At 37.7% G+C, this 18,224-nt stretch overlaps 1 protein-coding gene across 1 annotated transcript; it reads left to right on the forward strand.

The window, feature by feature from the left end:
• The first annotated feature begins 16,974 nt into the window (after positions 1 to 16,974).
• LOC145159678 (NDR1/HIN1-like protein 3) lies at positions 16,975 to 17,916 on the forward strand. The gene has a single exon (XM_079078700.1). The coding sequence runs from the start codon at positions 17,013 to 17,015 to the stop codon at positions 17,724 to 17,726; it is 714 nt and encodes a 237-aa protein (XP_078934826.1). The 5' UTR covers positions 16,975 to 17,012; the 3' UTR covers positions 17,727 to 17,916.
• The last annotated feature ends 308 nt before the right edge of the window (positions 17,917 to 18,224 follow it).

Here is an 18,224-nt window from a genome sequence, read left to right on the forward strand (position 1 = left end):
TCCAAAGTACATCCCCGGTGAACCCTCGACACTCGCACCAGACAGTCGTCGACAATACCTACCTCTAACGGATAATCCAACTCCCCCAAAACATCGTCAAACCTCTTGCCAAGCGCAAGAGATATAAAGGATAGGGTAGCTCCCGAATCAAACTAAACCAATGTAGGAATACCGTTCACGAGGAACGACCCTAAAGAACACACACATACACACACAAACACCCACACACATACACACACACATACATACATATATATATAAAGATAAAGAGAAGATACATAGCCGTAACCACATCACGTGCTGCACGAGCCTCCTCGGCTGTCAGCTGGAATGCTCTGCTCCTCACAACTGGCGCCTCCGCCTTGCCCTAGCGGTCATTAGTGATCCTCAAAGTCATCGGAGAAGGTGTTGCAACTGGTTCTACCGCTACTAAACTCGGGAATTTGGCCTTCTTATGGCCCCTATGATTGCAATGAAAGCAATTCATATCAGATACATGGGCGGTGGTGGTGGCAGTGCAATCCCTGCTGAAATGACTCGTCCTACTGCACTTGAAGCATCTAGAACCACCTGTCCTATAGACCCCATCGTGTGTCTTACCGTATTTGCTACAGCAGCCCCGACCCTGTTGTCCTCTCGATATTGAATCATAACCCTTGGGCCTCTTTCCCGAACCCTCTGATACCTGAGCCTGAACCGGATTCCTCTTCCTTACTGATTCCAAAGAGTGTGCACCCACCAAAGTCACCATCTCAGTAGGGAATGTGCTTAGACGCTCATCCATCAACTCCATAATACCCTCCTTGATCAAATCCAAGATCACAGGAGTCTACTCCAGAATGTTGTGGGTAATCTCGAACGAAATGAACTCCCGCATCTGATGATCCACGGATCCAGCTCCAGATCCCGAACCTGATCCCTCACCAGAACCTAAACCTCCTCGAGTGATCACCATACTTAAAATAAACCAAACAAACCATCAGAAAAATATTTCCAAATACTACAAGTTTCCTTGTTATCATCGTGACTTTCCTCGATTTGAGTACAGATCCTCTGCTTCCAGTAGTACGGGGCCAATATTACCTTCCACATCTAACCGTACTTTCCTTGAAGATTGTCCCAAATCCTCCAAGTTACTTTTCTAGTAATCCGAACTATCATCTACATAGAAAATGCTCACTGTACCAAGACATCTCCTAGTGATACCATCACACCACTCTTCGCTATTTGTTGCAGAAAGAATTCCCTCTAATACCGCCTAACCACCTCACGAATACAATTACATATTACTGATACTAGATAATTTTTCGACTGAAAGGTCTCACACTACAACGGTTGGAATCAAACAAGAGTTGCGCAATATAGTTTAACCTAACCTTCTAAAATTATGTAATCCTAATAATATGTAACTTAACACATTCGATTAAGAGTTAGTCGATATTAATGAGAACCCCTAAAATCACAAAGCATGCAACATTCGAGCATTGAGTAATCTGAATCAAAGCATAACCTAAACATGACATTCTATTCGATAACTTATCCAATACTAGCATGAAGATCTACAAGTTCATACAATAAGCACATAAAGGCATCTCTCCTAGCATTCTATCATGCAATCCTGAGCAGATCCTTAGCCCTAATCTAGCATACGATTCACATATCATAACATAAAACATATAACATGTACGAGTATTTTGGGAAGACTTACTTGAGCTCGGTCGATTGCATGCGCCACACCCATTTCTTTTATTAGAAAAACATTTTCTTTTATGAAATACTTACCAAATCCTTAGTTTAATTTCATACACACCCAAGAGGATGCCTGAATCCCTCAAACCAAGGCTCTGATACCAATTTGTAACGTCTCAAAAATTTATAACCAAAAATTTCATTTTTGTATTAATAAAACCATGAACCAAACATGTTCATGAAACCATAAGGAAAAATCAGAGTATGTCATCAATCATCCAAAAGCACATCAGTATCAAATAAAGCGGAAAATCATGGTGTGCGGGATGCGATCATTCTAACCCTTCCCCCTCGAACCGGAAGTACCTGAAATATAAACCGAAAACCATAAGCACAAAGCTTAGTGATTTTCCCCCTAGAATACCACATACCATACATACAATAGGCCCTGCCCGACCTCCATCAGGCCCCGCCCAGTATAGATCTGTCAGTTACATACGATGGGCCCCGCCAAATACACTCATCAGGCTCGCCCGGCATCGGGCCCCGTCCGACACACATACAAATACATACAAACCATGCAAGAGTCACACAGACAACTAGCATTCTAATAACAACAATTTATGGGCCGGCATTAGTGCCTTCGACCCGTTAAACACTGTGAGAAGATTCACCTCGATCAGTTGATAAACAAATAACACTCGGGCTGCTAAATCGTAAAATCCCTACACTAAATCATAAAAAAATAAAACCCTAATTAGCAATTAGGTCATTAACCAAAACTGAGAGTCCATTTCCTTAATTCCGACTTCTTGGGTAAAAGACTATTTTAACCTTCCCTTATTGGGCCTAACCTATCAATGTCCAACCCAAACTAGCCCAAGGTCCAAAAAGGCCCAACACACCTAAACCTCACCATGGCCCAAAAAGCATAAGATCCAATAATGGCCCAACACCCTAAAGGCTAAAAAGGTTCCCGGGTGAATACGCCGAGCGTACCACCAGTACGCCCCGCATACTAGATGACGACGCATGAATCGGGAACACAGACGCGTACACTCAGCATACGCTTGCGTACGCCCGACGTACACTCTAGTCAACCTAAAATGCTATTAAGCACTTAATGCTTTAATTCCAGAAATCCAATTTATAGATCTAGGTCTTGGGGAATGTATTGAACAATAAAGTCACCAACTTGATGTCTTTTCATGGATCAAAGAGACTCAAGTCCAAGATTTAACATTCTACTTCCATCAAACGATCATTAACTCATGCATTGTTGATCTACAACCATCAAGATACAAAATTTATGAACTAGGAACCCTCAGAAACATAAAAAGGGACAACTCAAATCTTCTGGAGTAACATTTACTCACAAGAACTCACTCATGGGACCAAAATGTGCTCAAAACTCAACTAGTCCTAGATCTAAGCATAGAATAGACAAGGTCAAGACTTTATACCTCTATGAAGCTGAAAAGGATGGACGGGCCCTGGATCTACAAGCTCCTACTTGATCAATGCTCCTCAACCAAGTTTCTTCTTCTTCAAGATACACCAACACTCACCAAAACACACATAAAGATCAACTCACTTTAGAAACAGGTTAGGGTGTAGAGATAGTGCTCAAAAGAGGCAATGGAGGCCGATAAGGATAGAGCCTTGGGACGTAAGGTGTTTAAATGCAGTGCAAACCCTAAAAATTAGGGTTTCCCCTGACTCACGTACGCCCAGTCTACCAGAGGTACGCCCAACGTACCAGGGGGTTAACCCCGTGTCAAACACTCTTCGAAGTACACCCAACGTACCTTATGTACGCCCAGCGTACGACGTCCTTAAGCCAAAATAAAAGAGAAATAAATAGTTAAAGAATTTTCCTGACATATCGGGTGTTACAACGACCCAATCTTAGGGTCTTCTACTTTCTTGGTGTGTAGTTGACATTCTGTTAATATAAACAGAACATGTCACCACCTATCCAATAACTGTTGCTACAAAGGCTTCCAAAAGAACTAACACCTAAGACATCTCTCATCTATCTTATCCTTCTCGTACTAATAATATGATTTTTTCTCCTGGGAGGTCGACATATGACCATGCTACAATAATTGGCTGATTGGTCACATTCTAATGATCTCTAATGATATGACGCAAAGGATTTATAATGAACTAGACTCTTATCTCTATGAGTCAAACACTTAACATAGAAGACACATTCCTTCATGTTCTAATGTGGTACAACCACATCATGGTAGGTAGTAATTCTAGCTACTGGTCACTTAGCTTCAATGAAGATTGTAATTCTTTTGTCGGTCATCTTGGTTACTTCCTTTTTAAATATTATGATTAAATTCAGTACTATGTAGGACAAGGTTCTTAGACCCAACTCTTTCACAAAAATTTACTTTATTCGGACTGGATCTTTTAGAGTCACTCTTCTAGACATCATCATATGACAGGTAATGATGGAAATGAAACAAATTCATAGTGTTAGCCACACTATCTACCTAAATACTAGTGCCTTAGAAACTTTGTGACTCTTCCTAATCCAAGTGTGAGTCCTATGCTTCAGGTAGTATAGGCATCTACTACCTTTCACACCTAATCATACTTGTCCCAAAAAATTTCTCACAGTTTCCAAGTCACTTAAGACACTACACATGATAACCTCTAACCACATATATGTATGTGTCCCATGAGCACATAGAATAGGTTTTCCTAGACTCCACTAGGATTTACATCTTTACCGATGCCCCACCTTATTAATAAATTCCCTATCAAGCATATATTAAACTTCCTAGACTATCCTTCTAGGATTACTTTCCAATTATCTCTACTATTAGTTGAGGAAGAACTTCTACCCATTTTAACTGATTATCGGACGAATACGATTACATGCTTCTAAAATCAAACAGTTTGTCGATTGAAAGATCCGACCCTATGGCGGTTAGACTCAAACGAGAGTTGTGCAGTAGCGCCAAATCAAGCAATCTAAAACTATTTAATTCTATGAGCATGTAACTTAACATACTTTTCAAATAACTAATTAATATCAATATTGGTTCTAAGCAACAATTAACAAGCACATCTCTAAGCTATAACACATCTTAATTATCAGGTAATTCTATTTAGCAATTCCTAAAAAGATCCTTAGCCTACATACTAGCATCCATTTCTAATATTTCACATATCAGTAATCATAACAATATTGATATTTTAGGAATCACTTTCCTTTCTGAGCTTTGGCTGACTGTATGCATCGCATTTTATCCTTTTTGTATTATTCTTTTTACGAAAAGATTTATTAATTTTTAGATCCTTAGTTTGAGTCTGGAATCACACGAGTGTTCATCCAGTTCGCTCAAACTAGGGCTCTGATACCAACTTGTAACGTCCCAAATTTTCATGGCAAAATTTTCATTTTCATTATTTGAATATATCAAAGTATGATTACATTGACCAAGCCTTGCCCTTCTTACGAATCATTTGAAGTTCCTAAAAAAATTATATTCAACTGGGTAAGCACGAAGCATAGTGAGTTCCCCAAAATACCATATCCCAAAATACATATACAATGCATACACATAATGACCTTCAACATAAAGTTGGTCCGCCCTTAGCCTTCATCACGAAGCTTGTCCGCCCTTTTTGCCTATAACATGTAGTTGGTCCATACTTTGGCCTTAAGCATAATGCTAGTCCACCCGAGTCTATTGGCCTTTAGCACGAGACAGGTCTGCTCTCAACTTTGCATATAATATATTAACACATATATGGCATACCAACAGTTCAACATACATGCAAACTAACTAAACTAGCCTAATTGCATACTACATGGAAACTATATCCTAACATATAGAGGATATATAATGGAATACATAGTATAATGAGAAAACTCACTTTGACAATGACTCAGAAGATTAACAGTTGTTTGGCGATTCTACTGACGATCCGACTGACGGATAGCACGTCGAACAAGTATTAACCTATAATACTTTAACCTATTAATATCTATAACAATCTGGTAATGAAAAGTAGATCTTTCACTCATCCCAGTGAATACTAAGAGTTCTATCAAATAAGGATCAGCCATGCCAGGCAGTTGGGAGGCAGGACCGTTTCGGCATATAGCCTTTCTGAAATCCAACAACCAAGCCAACGTGACCATTCTAGACACGTCTCATGTAAGTGGATCAATCAGTATAATGACTTGGAATTATGCAGACAGAACTCCAAAACCGAAAGCTTCTATTTTCCAAACCCCTAGAGCTCCTGGGCTTTTACTAAATATCCTAAAAGCTTAATAAACGTAAAATAATAAAGAATAATATCAGCTATAAAGGTTTGCTCGAGAGGAAATGAAGGTTTGTGAGGAAATGAGGCCAATTTCGTAGCTATTTATAGGAATTCGGGAGGGGTTACGCCCTGCGTAATAAAGTGTTATGCCCTGAGTAAAAAGGATGCATCTGGTGTTGACACGTGTCAAAAAAGTGGTGGTCCACGCCCCACCTTCTAGAAACCTGCGCGTCGCGCCTTTTTTCGCGAGGTGCACTCGGGAAACTTCAAAAATTCATAATTTCTTCATACAAACTCTACTTTTGACGTTCTTTATATCCACGTGTAGCTATCGACGAGATCTATAACTTTCGTTTAGACTCCATCGGCCAACTCTCATTTTGTTTTTTTATTTTTTATTTTTAGAAGGCTTAGACTGCTAATCTCCGTTTAAAATTTACATCTTTTGCATACGACGTCTGTTCTCGGTTGTCTTTATATCGACGAATATCTATTAACGATATCTTTGACTCTCGATTAGATTGTATTAGCTAACAATCAACCGATTTGAATTTTGATTTTTGTGTCTGCACTACTGCGCTGGAATTTTGAAAAATCATAACTTCCTCTCACAAAGTTAGATTTGGACGTTCTCTATATGCACGCTCTCGGTTTAACGACCACTACAACTTTAGTTTATATTGTTTAGGCTAGTAGACATCTTATCTAAAATTCACTTTTTACCGTACGCTGGGTCGTGTCGGTTTAATCGTGAAACTTCAAAGAAGCATAACTTCTTCATACGAAGTCAGATTCAGGCATTCTATATATCTACGGAAATCATATTGAGGTTTCCTACATGTTAATGACAATTACTTTGACTAAAGAGTAATATATCTATACTTCAGTTTTTATAAACGACGGTTTGTATTGCATTCTACTGGAAATGCGAAAATAGGGTGTTACAACCTTCTTGGTCCCACCCATCTTGCGCATAATCTATTAGGGTTTAGGAATTTCTTCAAACAATTACAACAAACAAGCTAGCATCATAACACCAACGACTACTAGATTCATAATTTTCAAGAAAAAAAAAACAAAAATCCAAGTACTCATGCATAATAATTTATAGCTTCTAGCTTTTGATACAAAATGTCAAAGACCTTCTTCAAGCCAGTTTCTGATGGGTTTTAGGTAAAACAAATAAACTAGAAAACAATTCCTAAGTTCACATGCAACCTACTTTGGATCTATGTTTTAACTATTGAACATATAACTTTGAATTGCAAAACAAGAACCCTAGAGGAGAGAGGCTAATTTCGAAATTAACAAACTAGGGTTTAGGAGTTACATACCTTTCAATTGTTATAGCAAACAATTGATAATCCTCTTGATCTTGATCTTGATCTTCTTGGAAGCTTAGCACCACAAATGTAATGCCTCTAATGGAATCACACCCAATAACTAGCAAGAAGGAAAGTAGTAGGAGAGAGGATGGAGAGAGTATGCAATTTCGGCCTTAGGGTTTCTTCCAAAGAAATCAGTGACCTCAAATGTGAGCCAGGAGGCTCCTTAAATAGCTGAGGGATCTAGGGTTTAGGGAAAACCCTAGTTATCCTTTGCTTAGGGCCTAAGCAATATCCAAAGGCCTTATTTGGACCCCTTGGACGAAATCTCTAGGGTTTCCCCTAAGAATTTCGTCCACCTCCTTCCAAAGGGGTTCTGGAACCTTCCCCTCAACTATTAGTTAATTGCAAACTAGTCCCTGCACTTTATAATTAATTCTTTTAACCCCAAAATTAATTCTGATTAATTTCTGGCTAACTATTAATTAAACATAATGATTTCTAATTAATATATTAATCTATTAACATATTAATAAATCATTTATATATATATATATATATATATATATATATATTAATTTATTAATCTTATAAATTAATATCTCTCCTTTCATAATTTCCTTGTCCAGTTGCTAGGTTGAGGGCAACCCAAAAGGACTGTGCTGCTATCAATTCAAGTACATACCAATTATAGTTATGGGCTTAGACACCTAATCCAACAGTCTCCCACTTGGATAAGTTTGTAACTATAATTGCTAGTATGCCTTTTAAATTTGACCAGCAAATTGTAGCTTCCAAAAAAGCTGCTGCCGAACTCTGACCCAGTCAGTTACGTGTCCTAAGATAAGTGATCATATAATCCTTCGTTCTGCCAGATATCCCTAGACAAAAGACATGGAATGTAATCAATCTCTTTGTCCAAAATCTATGTTTCCCGATTTCTGATTTGTGATGATGTAGGACTTCTAATCGAACACATCAATCTAGTCCTGGCTGGGCCCAGCACATAAGTCAACACCAAATCATCGAGGGGCCCACAGATATCGCTTTTCCTGTTAGGGCAAAAGGAACGAATAAACGTTGACTCATATGCTTGTATCTTTTACTCATCAAATTATACATGACAATACGTTTTATAACACCAAGTTACTGATGCGTTTTCGTATCACCAATCCATGACCGACTTGTAAATTGCAACTCATATATCTTCGTTTCAAGATTATAAGATATTATCGTCTCAGTATTACTCGTGATGAATTCCATGAAGTGATACTCTAAGCGAGGGTTTATCCAGTACTCAAATCTCAATTTCTGAGTACTCATGAACGTTGCAGCAATTCTATTGCCATGTCTATCCTTAGACAATCTACAATCCAGTTCATGACAGTCTTAATTCACTACTTACTTCCAAAAGTATGAGTGACTGTGGAGTTTGAATAATCTTATTATTCGGGAAGTAAAACATGCAAAAATGAAACACAATAATAAACAATTGACAAAAGGCAGAAACCAAACTTATAAATAATACTTTATTATTTAATCACCAAAAGTCAATTACATTTACTTTGTTACAAGTTTCAGAACAAAACTAATCTAACTACTAAAACTAATATCATCTTTCAGTCCTATGCTCCGAGCATGCTGAATATGCTTAGCCCTACTTAGACCCTTTGTGAGGGGATCTGTTGGGTTATCTTCAGATGACACCCTCTTTACTATAAGTTGGCCTTCTTCAACTCTATGTCTGATGAAATGGTACTTTATGTCGATATGTCTGGTCTTACCATGATCTCTCGGTTCCTTTGTCAAGGCAACCGCTCCTTCATTATCGCAGAACAGTTCCATAGGCTCCTGGATGGTTGGAACAACTCCGAGATCCCCGATGAAGTTCCTCAACCAAGCTGCTTCTTTCGACGCTTCACTTGCTGCTATGTACTCTGATTCACAAGTAGAATCAGCCACCATATTTTGCTTGGAACTCTTCCAAGTAACTGCTCCTCCATTCAGTAAAAACACCCAGCCCGACTAAGAACGGAAGTTATCTCTATCCGTCTGAAAGCTGGCATCACTGTAACCATCTACTCTCAAAGTATCACTGCCACCAAGCACAAGGACCCAGTCCTTTGTCCTTCGCAAATACTTGAGTATATTCTTAACTGCTATCCAATGAGCTCTACCTGGGTTTCCCTGATAGCGACTGACCATGCTCAAAGCAAATGTCACATCAGGGCGAGTACATGTCATAGCGTACATGATCGATCCGACAGCGGAAGCATAAGGTACACGACTCATGTCATCTATTTCAACATCTGTACTCGGGCATTGAGTCTTACTCAATTTGGTATTGCTCTGGATAGGTAGCTCTCCCTTCTTGGAATTTTCTATACTCAACCTCTTTAGTACCTTATCCAAGTATGTGCTCTGACTAAGTCCAATTAGTCTCTTCTTTCTATCTCTCAATATTCTAATCCCAAGAATATTGGCAGCTTCTCCAAGGTGTTTCATGGCAAAACACTTTCCAAGCCAAGACTTAACTTCTTTCAAGTTTGGAACGTCGTTACCAATGAGTAATATGTCATCGACATATAACACCAGAAAAGTTACTATACTCCCACTAGCCTTGATATACACACAGAACTCATCTTCACTTCTAGAGAAACCAAACTCTTTGACTTTCTCATGGAAGCAAAGATTCCAACTGCGAGATACTTGTTTCAATCCATAAATGGATTTCTCAAGCTTGCACACTCTATTGGGGAACTTTGCATCAACAAAACCCTCTGGCTGACTCATGTAAACATCTTCAGCCAACTTCCCATTAAGGAAAGCAGTTTTGACATCCATCTGCCAGCTTTCATAATCATGAAAGGCAGCTATGGCGAGCAATATCCTAATAGATTTAATCTTAGCCACTGGCGAGAAGGTCTCATCATAGTCAACCCCTGGGGTTTGAGTGAAACCTTTTGCAACCAGTCAAGCCTTGAATGTGTGCACATTTCCATCCATGTCTGTCTTCTTCTTGAAAATCCATTTGCACCCAACTGTCTTACGACCTGGTGCACTATCAACCAAATTCCAAACTTGGTTGTCATACATGGACTTAATCTCGCTGTCCATTGCCTCTTTCCACTTGGAAGCCTCTGGGCCTGCCATTGCTTCCTTATAAGTGACTGGTTCATCTAAGTTTACCAGTGTTCAGTCACTTATGAATGTGTCACCATCTGAAGTAATATGAAAACCATACAACTCAGGTGGCACACTCACCCTAGTGGATCTTCTAAGAGGTAATGAGTTATCAATTGGTTCAACAGGAACTGTTTCCTCTGGTTGAGTGCTAGTGTCATCTAAGGTTCCTTCATTGGCTGACTCTTGAATTTCTTCAAGGTCAATAGTGCTCCCACTGTCCTCTTTGAATATGAGCTCTCTTTCAAGAAAGGCTCCTCTTCGTGCTACAAAGACCACGTTCTCACTAGGCCTGTAGAACAAATATCCAAAAGACTGCTTTGGGTAACCAATGAAAACACATTTCTCACTTCTAGCTGCTAGCTTGTCGTGAGTCTCTCGTCTTACGAAAGCTTCACAACCCCAGACTTTAATATGTGCTAACGAGGGAACTTTCCCTGTCCACATTTCGTGAGGTGTTTTGGCAACCTTCTTTGTAGGGACAAGATTGAGGATGTGGGCGGCTGTCTCTAAGGCATACCCCCATAAGTGAATAGGAAGCGAAGCCCGACTCATCATAGAACGAACCATGTCTAACAAGGTTCGATTACGCCTCTCAGCTACACCATTTAACTGTGGTGTCCTAGGAGGAGTCAATTGTGAGACTATCCCACATTCTTTCAGATAGTCGTTAAACTCGATACTAAGATACTCCCCGCCTATATCGGATCTAAGTATCTTTATCTTTCTGCCCAATTGATTTTCGACTTCATGCTTAAACTCTTTGAACTTTTCAAAAGTTTCTGACTTATGCTTGATCAAGTAGATATATCCATATCTGCTATAATCGTCAGTGAACGTCACATAGAATCGATTAGCATCTCTTGTAGTTGATCTGAAGGGCCCACACACATCTGTGTGTATGAGATCCAACAGACCTTCACCTCTTTCACAAGACCCTGTGAATGGTGATTTTGTCATCTTTCCCAAAAGACAAGATTCACACATATCATCTGACTTTAGGTCAAATGATTCCAACACTCCATCCTTTTGGAGTTGGGCTATGCGTTTCTTGTTAATGTGTCCAAGACGACAATGCCACAAGCATGCCTTGTCTACACTATTAGACAAGTCAATATTAAGTACATTATTTCCTAAGCTATCAACACAAGTCACTGTTTCATACACACCATTATAAGGCAAAGCTTCAAACATAAAAACATCATTCTTATAAACAGAAATTGAACCATTCAAATCATTAAAAGAATATCTAAAACCTTGTCTGAACAATGCATGAAATGAAATAATGTTTCTCGTCATCTCAGACGAATAGCAACAATTTATTAAATCTAATCTAACATCATTACTAAGCAGAAGCTGATAAACTCCGATCTTGGTTACTGGTGAAGACTTTCTGTTTCCCATGATCAAGTTTATCCTTCCTCGCTCTATCTCCTCACTTTCCTTTAGCCCCTGCAAATCAGAACAGATATGAAAACCACATCTTGTATCAAGGACACATGAACGAGAAGATAATGAGTTATTAGCAGAAATAGTGTAAATACCTGCCGAAGATGGCTTCACTTTGCCATCCTTGATATCTTGCAGATATTGTGGGCAAGATCTCTTCCAATGCCCCTTTTGGTTGCAGTAAAATCAAACTGCCTCCTTTGGATCATAAACATGGGGGGTGGAACCATTGGGCTTAGCCTTTGGGCCATTACTAGATGACCCAGCTTGAACCTTGCTCTTCCAGTTTTGCTTGGGAGGACCTTTCCTCTTTTTCCCCTTTCCCTGTCCAATAGCCAAAACAGGGGCACTTGCAGGTGTGGAGGGTATACTTTTACCCTTCATCCATGCCTTCGCTGTCTGCAACAAGTTGTGCAATTGGGCTAGGGTCTGCTCAGTATTGTTCAAATGGTAAGTTAGAATAAACTGACCATAACAATCAGGTAGTGAGTTCAAGACCATGTCAATGGCCAATTCCTCATCAAAGTGAATATTGAGCTTGACTAAACGCTCTATGTAGCGTTGCATTCTTTGCACATGTGACACAACCGATTACCCTTCTTTCATCTTGCAAGCCATGAGTGACTTGACTACTTTGAACTTTTCTTGACGAGCTCGCTTATGGTACTTTTCCATAAGGTCCTTGTTCATCTCGAAAGGCCAGTAGTCCTCATAGTACCTCTGCAGTTCTGGGGACATGGTTGCCACCATGATGCATGCCACTTTGGTAGCATCATCGTAATGTTTCTTGTAGGCAGCAAGATCTTCAGGAGTAGCTTCAGATTCATCAAGCTCTTTGAGCTCCTTTTCAAGAACATATTCTTTGTTCTCGAAACGAAGAGCCATCTTGATGTTGCGCATCCAATCGTTATAGTTTGAGCCATCCATAACGACTTTGGAGCAGATATTGAGCAAAGAAAAGTTTTGGTTGGAGGAGGACGAAGCAGAAGTGTTTCCAGGAGTAGACATCTGAAAAGAAAGAAATCTTTAGTTAGATTTCAAGATACCTCAATATAATAACCCAAAGATAAAATATCAAGGTTAGGATCCAACTATGAAGATTCACAACTTAGAAATGGGATGCCGAGATCCAAGTGTAAATTTCATAAAGGTAGGTGAATGACGATTCACCAATTCCACCATTAGACGAAACAAACGAAGTGAAATTCCTAATTCTTTTGAGATACATTGAAACTATTCAATGGCATGTTTTAATCTCAGATTATGCTCTTCTATTTGTGACTGGGATGCCGAGGATCACAAACAAGATGTGAATAACCATGCAAATGTGCTTGGTAACCTCATTGTCTTTATCATTAACTATTGATGTGCTGGTAAACCACACACGCTCCATCAAAATGACAATTATGAGATACCCATTACTACTCTTTATTAGTGCCTTTTAGTGTGCTGGTTAACCACACACGCTCCACTAACGACCAATAAAGCATAATGTGCAATTTCATGGATTAGCATACTTTTCACATTTTTCCTAAAGTAACTAGAGTTGGGATTTTAAAAATAATGTTCTAGTACTTTCTTTAATATCATTATACTTTTAATGAGAAGTAGTTGTCCTATCAAATCCGTTCTGCTAACGACCCTCCACTAATCAAGGAAGCGGTGGCTGAGAGTGGACACCCATTCAACTACCATTTTATAGGCAGTTTCCTTATACCCCCTTATAGATTAGCTTCGTGAATGAGGCATACTAGCGATTTGACTGACCATATTCTTATACATATATAATATTAAACTTTTAATCATAATTCATATATAGGGTGTGTTTTAAAACATTTTAAAACTTCAAGGGTTTATATAAATTTCGAAATCAAACTATTAAATTTAAATTTAAATAAACCAATTAACTAGATTTAATATTTATCTTTTAATTAACTATTAATCAAATTATTAAATCTTGTAAGGATTATCTAATTAAATTAATCAATTAATTTAATCCTAATCCTTATCCCTCTAAATTTCGAAAAATAGGGTAAGGATAATTATCCAATTAATCTAATTAAGTAACAATTATCCAAAACAAGAAACCCTAAAACTTCTAGCAATTTCAAAATTTACAAGGGAGGAGGCTAGGGTTTTCAAAACCCTAACCCTAATTTCGATTAGGGTTCTTTGGAGGCTAGGGTTTTCGAAAACCCTTCAATCCAAAACCCTAATTGCGAAAATTTGGCCTTTAGGGTTTAATAGCTATAAACCCTAATTTGCAATTCAACAATTATAGCAATTCAGTTTAAAACAAACAATGGCTCTGATACCACTGATGGGTTTTAGGTAAAACAAATAAACTAGAAAACAATTCCTAAGTTCACATGCAACCTACTTTGGATCTATGTTTTAACTATTGAACATATAACTTTGAATTGCAAAACAAGAACCCTAGAGGAGAGAGGCTAATTTCGAAATTAACAAACTAGGGTTTAGGAGTTACATACCTTTCAATTGTTATAGCAAACAATTGATAATCCTCTTGATCTTGATCTTGATCTTCTTGGAAGCTTAGCACCACAAATGTAATGCCTCTAATGGAATCACACCCAATAACTAGCAAGAAGGAAAGTAGTAGGAGAGAGGATGGAGAGAGTATGCAATTTCGGCCTTAGGGTTTCTTCCAAAGAAATCAGTGACCTCAAATGTGAGCCAGGAGGCTCCTTAAATAGCTGAGGGATCTAGGGTTTAGGGAAAACCCTAGTTATCCTTTGCTTAGGGCCTAAGCAATATCTAAAGGCCTTATTTGGACCCCTTGGACGAAATCTCTAGGGTTTCCCCTAAGAATTTCGTCCACCTCCTTCCAAAGGGGTTCTGGAACCTTCCCCTCAACTATTAGTTAATTGCAAACTAGTCCCTGCACTTTATAATTAATTCTTTTAACCCCAAAATTAATTCTAATTAATTTCTGGCTAACTATTAATTAAACATAATGATTTCTAATTAATATATTAATCTATTAACATATTAATAAATCATTTATATATATATATATATATATATATATATATATATATATATTAATTTATTAATCTTATAAATTAATATCTCTCCTTTCATAATTTCCTTGTCCAGTTGCTAGGCTGAGGGCAACCCAAAAGGACTGTGCTGCTATCAATTCAAGTACATACCAATTATAGTTATGGGCTTAGACACCTAATCCAACAGTTTCTTCCCCGTAACAACCTCAAAGTAGTGGGTCAACCCATCCAATGAATGAGCACTTCGATCCAGATTTTAAACAGAGCCAAAACCTTTGACCTCGGTTGTTGTGATGAGTTTTATAGGTTACAAAATCAATGTGCCTGCGGAATTTTATTTAACACCTAAGGGTACATGCAACCTAAAGGATTTATGTCATAACACTTTGAAGACAACATACAAAAAACAACAAAAACTAGTGTGGACCCTAATGTAATCGAAAACATGGAATTCGGGTTACATACCTTTGATTTGTTGTGGTAAACAAATCACTTCAACCCCTTGTAATTGTTGGTCTTGGAAAGCTTAGCACCAAAAAGATTATGCCTCTAATGACACACACCTAAACCCTAGAACTAGAAGACTAGTGAGGAGAGAGGAAAAACAATAAGAAATTGGAATTCTCTAGGCGAGGAAGGTCACGAAAAAAGCTGACCTAAGGGTCCTATTTATAGCTGCCAGAAAACCCTAGAAACCCTAAATTTGAACATATAATAATTAAATTTCAAATCAAACAATTATTTAGTTTCATAATTATCATTTGGAGGCTTTTAGAAACCCTAATAGGGTCCTTAAAACCGTCCATATGATGGAGATTTCTAGATCCTCTCATTTGTTCAACTATTAAACAATTACCACTCAGTCATTGCACCTTTAATTAATTCCGATTAATCCCAAAATAATTTTAGATTAATTATGATTAATAATCAATCAATTCTAATTGATTTCACATTAATTTATTAATCATGTAAATTAATAAATCAATTATTTAATAGTTAATCGCGCATTAATTTATTAATCACATAATAAATTAACAAATTAACTATCTATTTTCAATTAATATATTTATCATATAATATATTAAAAAATTATTTATTATAATTTATTAATCATATAATAAACTAATAAATTTATCATCTCTCTACAGATGTCATTTTAACCAAGTTCTAGTTACAAGAATATACATATTTAGTTATGAACTTATACACTTTAATCCAACATGTTGTTAGTCCACAATATCAAAATTATAATGCCTCAACCACAGAAGCAAATAACCATCGTCGTCTTTTTGTGTTCTTGAAAAGAAGAATTTTCCGATACTGCTGGAGAAGAGAGGTGAAAGAGAGAGTACGATATGTATGGACTTTAAATAAATGAAATGGAACCAACCTCATTAATAGACGATTTTACCCTCACATGTTGTTCACGTGAGAGACTTTTAACAACAATTTATTGACGCCGTATGACAGAGTGGCCTTTTATGTAATATCAACAAAACATAAGAACCAAGTTAGTCCATTTTCTTGAAGCTACACTATATATGGCCATTTCGCCATACCACACGAAACATTTATGTAATTTTGTCAAAACTAAACAATAAACCACCAAAATTAATTTTGCACCTTTGTCTAAATCCTATGTTATTTTCTCAAAAAATCATCATACACAAAAGATTATATAGTAAATAATGGGTGGGTTTGACATACATATTTGAAAAGAAAAAAAAATCCTAGATTTGCCATAAAAAACAACCTCATAAACTTTGATAGTTTATATATTGGTTTTAACTTTTAACGATCATAAATAATAGTTTAAAGTATAAACACAAAGAATTTTTCTTAAAAAAAAGGACCTAGTCAAGGAGATGGAAGTTTACAAGGAAGGTGATGTTAAAACAAACCTAAGTACGTAACTCAAACCAAACTAGTCGCCGGTTACACCACCCCGTGTTTTTACTCAACGCGTCATTAAATAAAACCCATTCTATATAAATACCTTTAATCCCTTCCATTCTTCACAAACAACTCACTCTGCAACTCAATCATGTCATCTGATTCTCACCTCAACGGAGCTTACTACGGCCCATCAATCCCACCTCCGTCCAAAAAATCCCGATCCTACAACCGCCATGGCCGCGGCGGCGGAAGCTGCAACCCCTTTTCATGGTGCTGCAGTTGTCTCTGCGGTTGCATCTTCAATCTCATCTTCCAAATCCTCATCACCATCCTCGTCCTCCTCGGGATCGCCGTCCTCGTCTTCTGGTTAATCTTCCGTCCCAACGCCCCGAAGTTCCATGTCAACGACGCTACTCTCACCCAGTTCAACCTTTCCTCCGATAACAACACTCTCTACTACAATCTCGCTGTGAATATGACGTTCCGGAACCCTAATAAACGGATTGGGATTTACTACGATAAAATCGAAGCCAACGCTGAGTACTATGATAAGAGGTTTGCTTCCAGGAATTTAGATGGGTTTTATTTGGGGCATAAAAGGGAGAATAACGTTAACACGGAGTTCGTCGGAGAACAAGTGGTGGTGCTAGGAAATGGTGATAGATCTAAATATGATAGGGAGAGAAACGATGGGGTGTACAACATCGATTTGAAGTTGAGGCTTCGATTGAGGTTGAAAGTTGGGTGGGCGAAACCCAAATTCAAACCGAAGTTTGAATGCGAGTTGAAGATTCCGATGACTTCCGGCGGCGTGGTTTCTTCTCCGGGATTTCAAAGGACGAAGTGTGATTTCGATTGGTAGATATCATCATCATCCCCATTGATCTTTCTTCCATTGGGTGTTTGGTTCTTCTGATTCATCGAGTATATTCATCTTCTGCACTTTTTTTGAATTTTTCGGGAATGTTGTTGGGTATATGAGCCCTATTCTCTATATTAGAGAGATTATTTCATTTGTTCACGTATGAGTTATGACATTTGTTTTGAGATTACTTCATTTCTTTTTTCACTTATGACCTTTTTTTTCATGTGTCTATAACAATGTCTTTTCATATATTTGTCTAACTACAACATCTAACTTTCATTTCTACTTCCTAATTTTTTTTTTCATTTTTTAAACATTATACTCTTGAATTCCAATGGGTTAACAAAAAAACATTAATTGTTATACAGCTACATGTATAAAATAAAAAAACATTAATAAAAATATCAATGCATGCAAAAAGAGTTGATAAAAACATCAGATATGGCAAACCTTCTGTTGGAAAATTGTTAATATCAAGCTTTAAATGGATGATAA

Source organism: Lactuca virosa, chromosome 2, assembly GCF_052849685.1.
Source record: "Lactuca virosa cultivar CGN04683 chromosome 2, Lactuca_virosa_CGN04683_v6, whole genome shotgun sequence".
Lineage (NCBI taxonomy): Eukaryota > Viridiplantae > Streptophyta > Magnoliopsida > Asterales > Asteraceae > Lactuca > Lactuca virosa.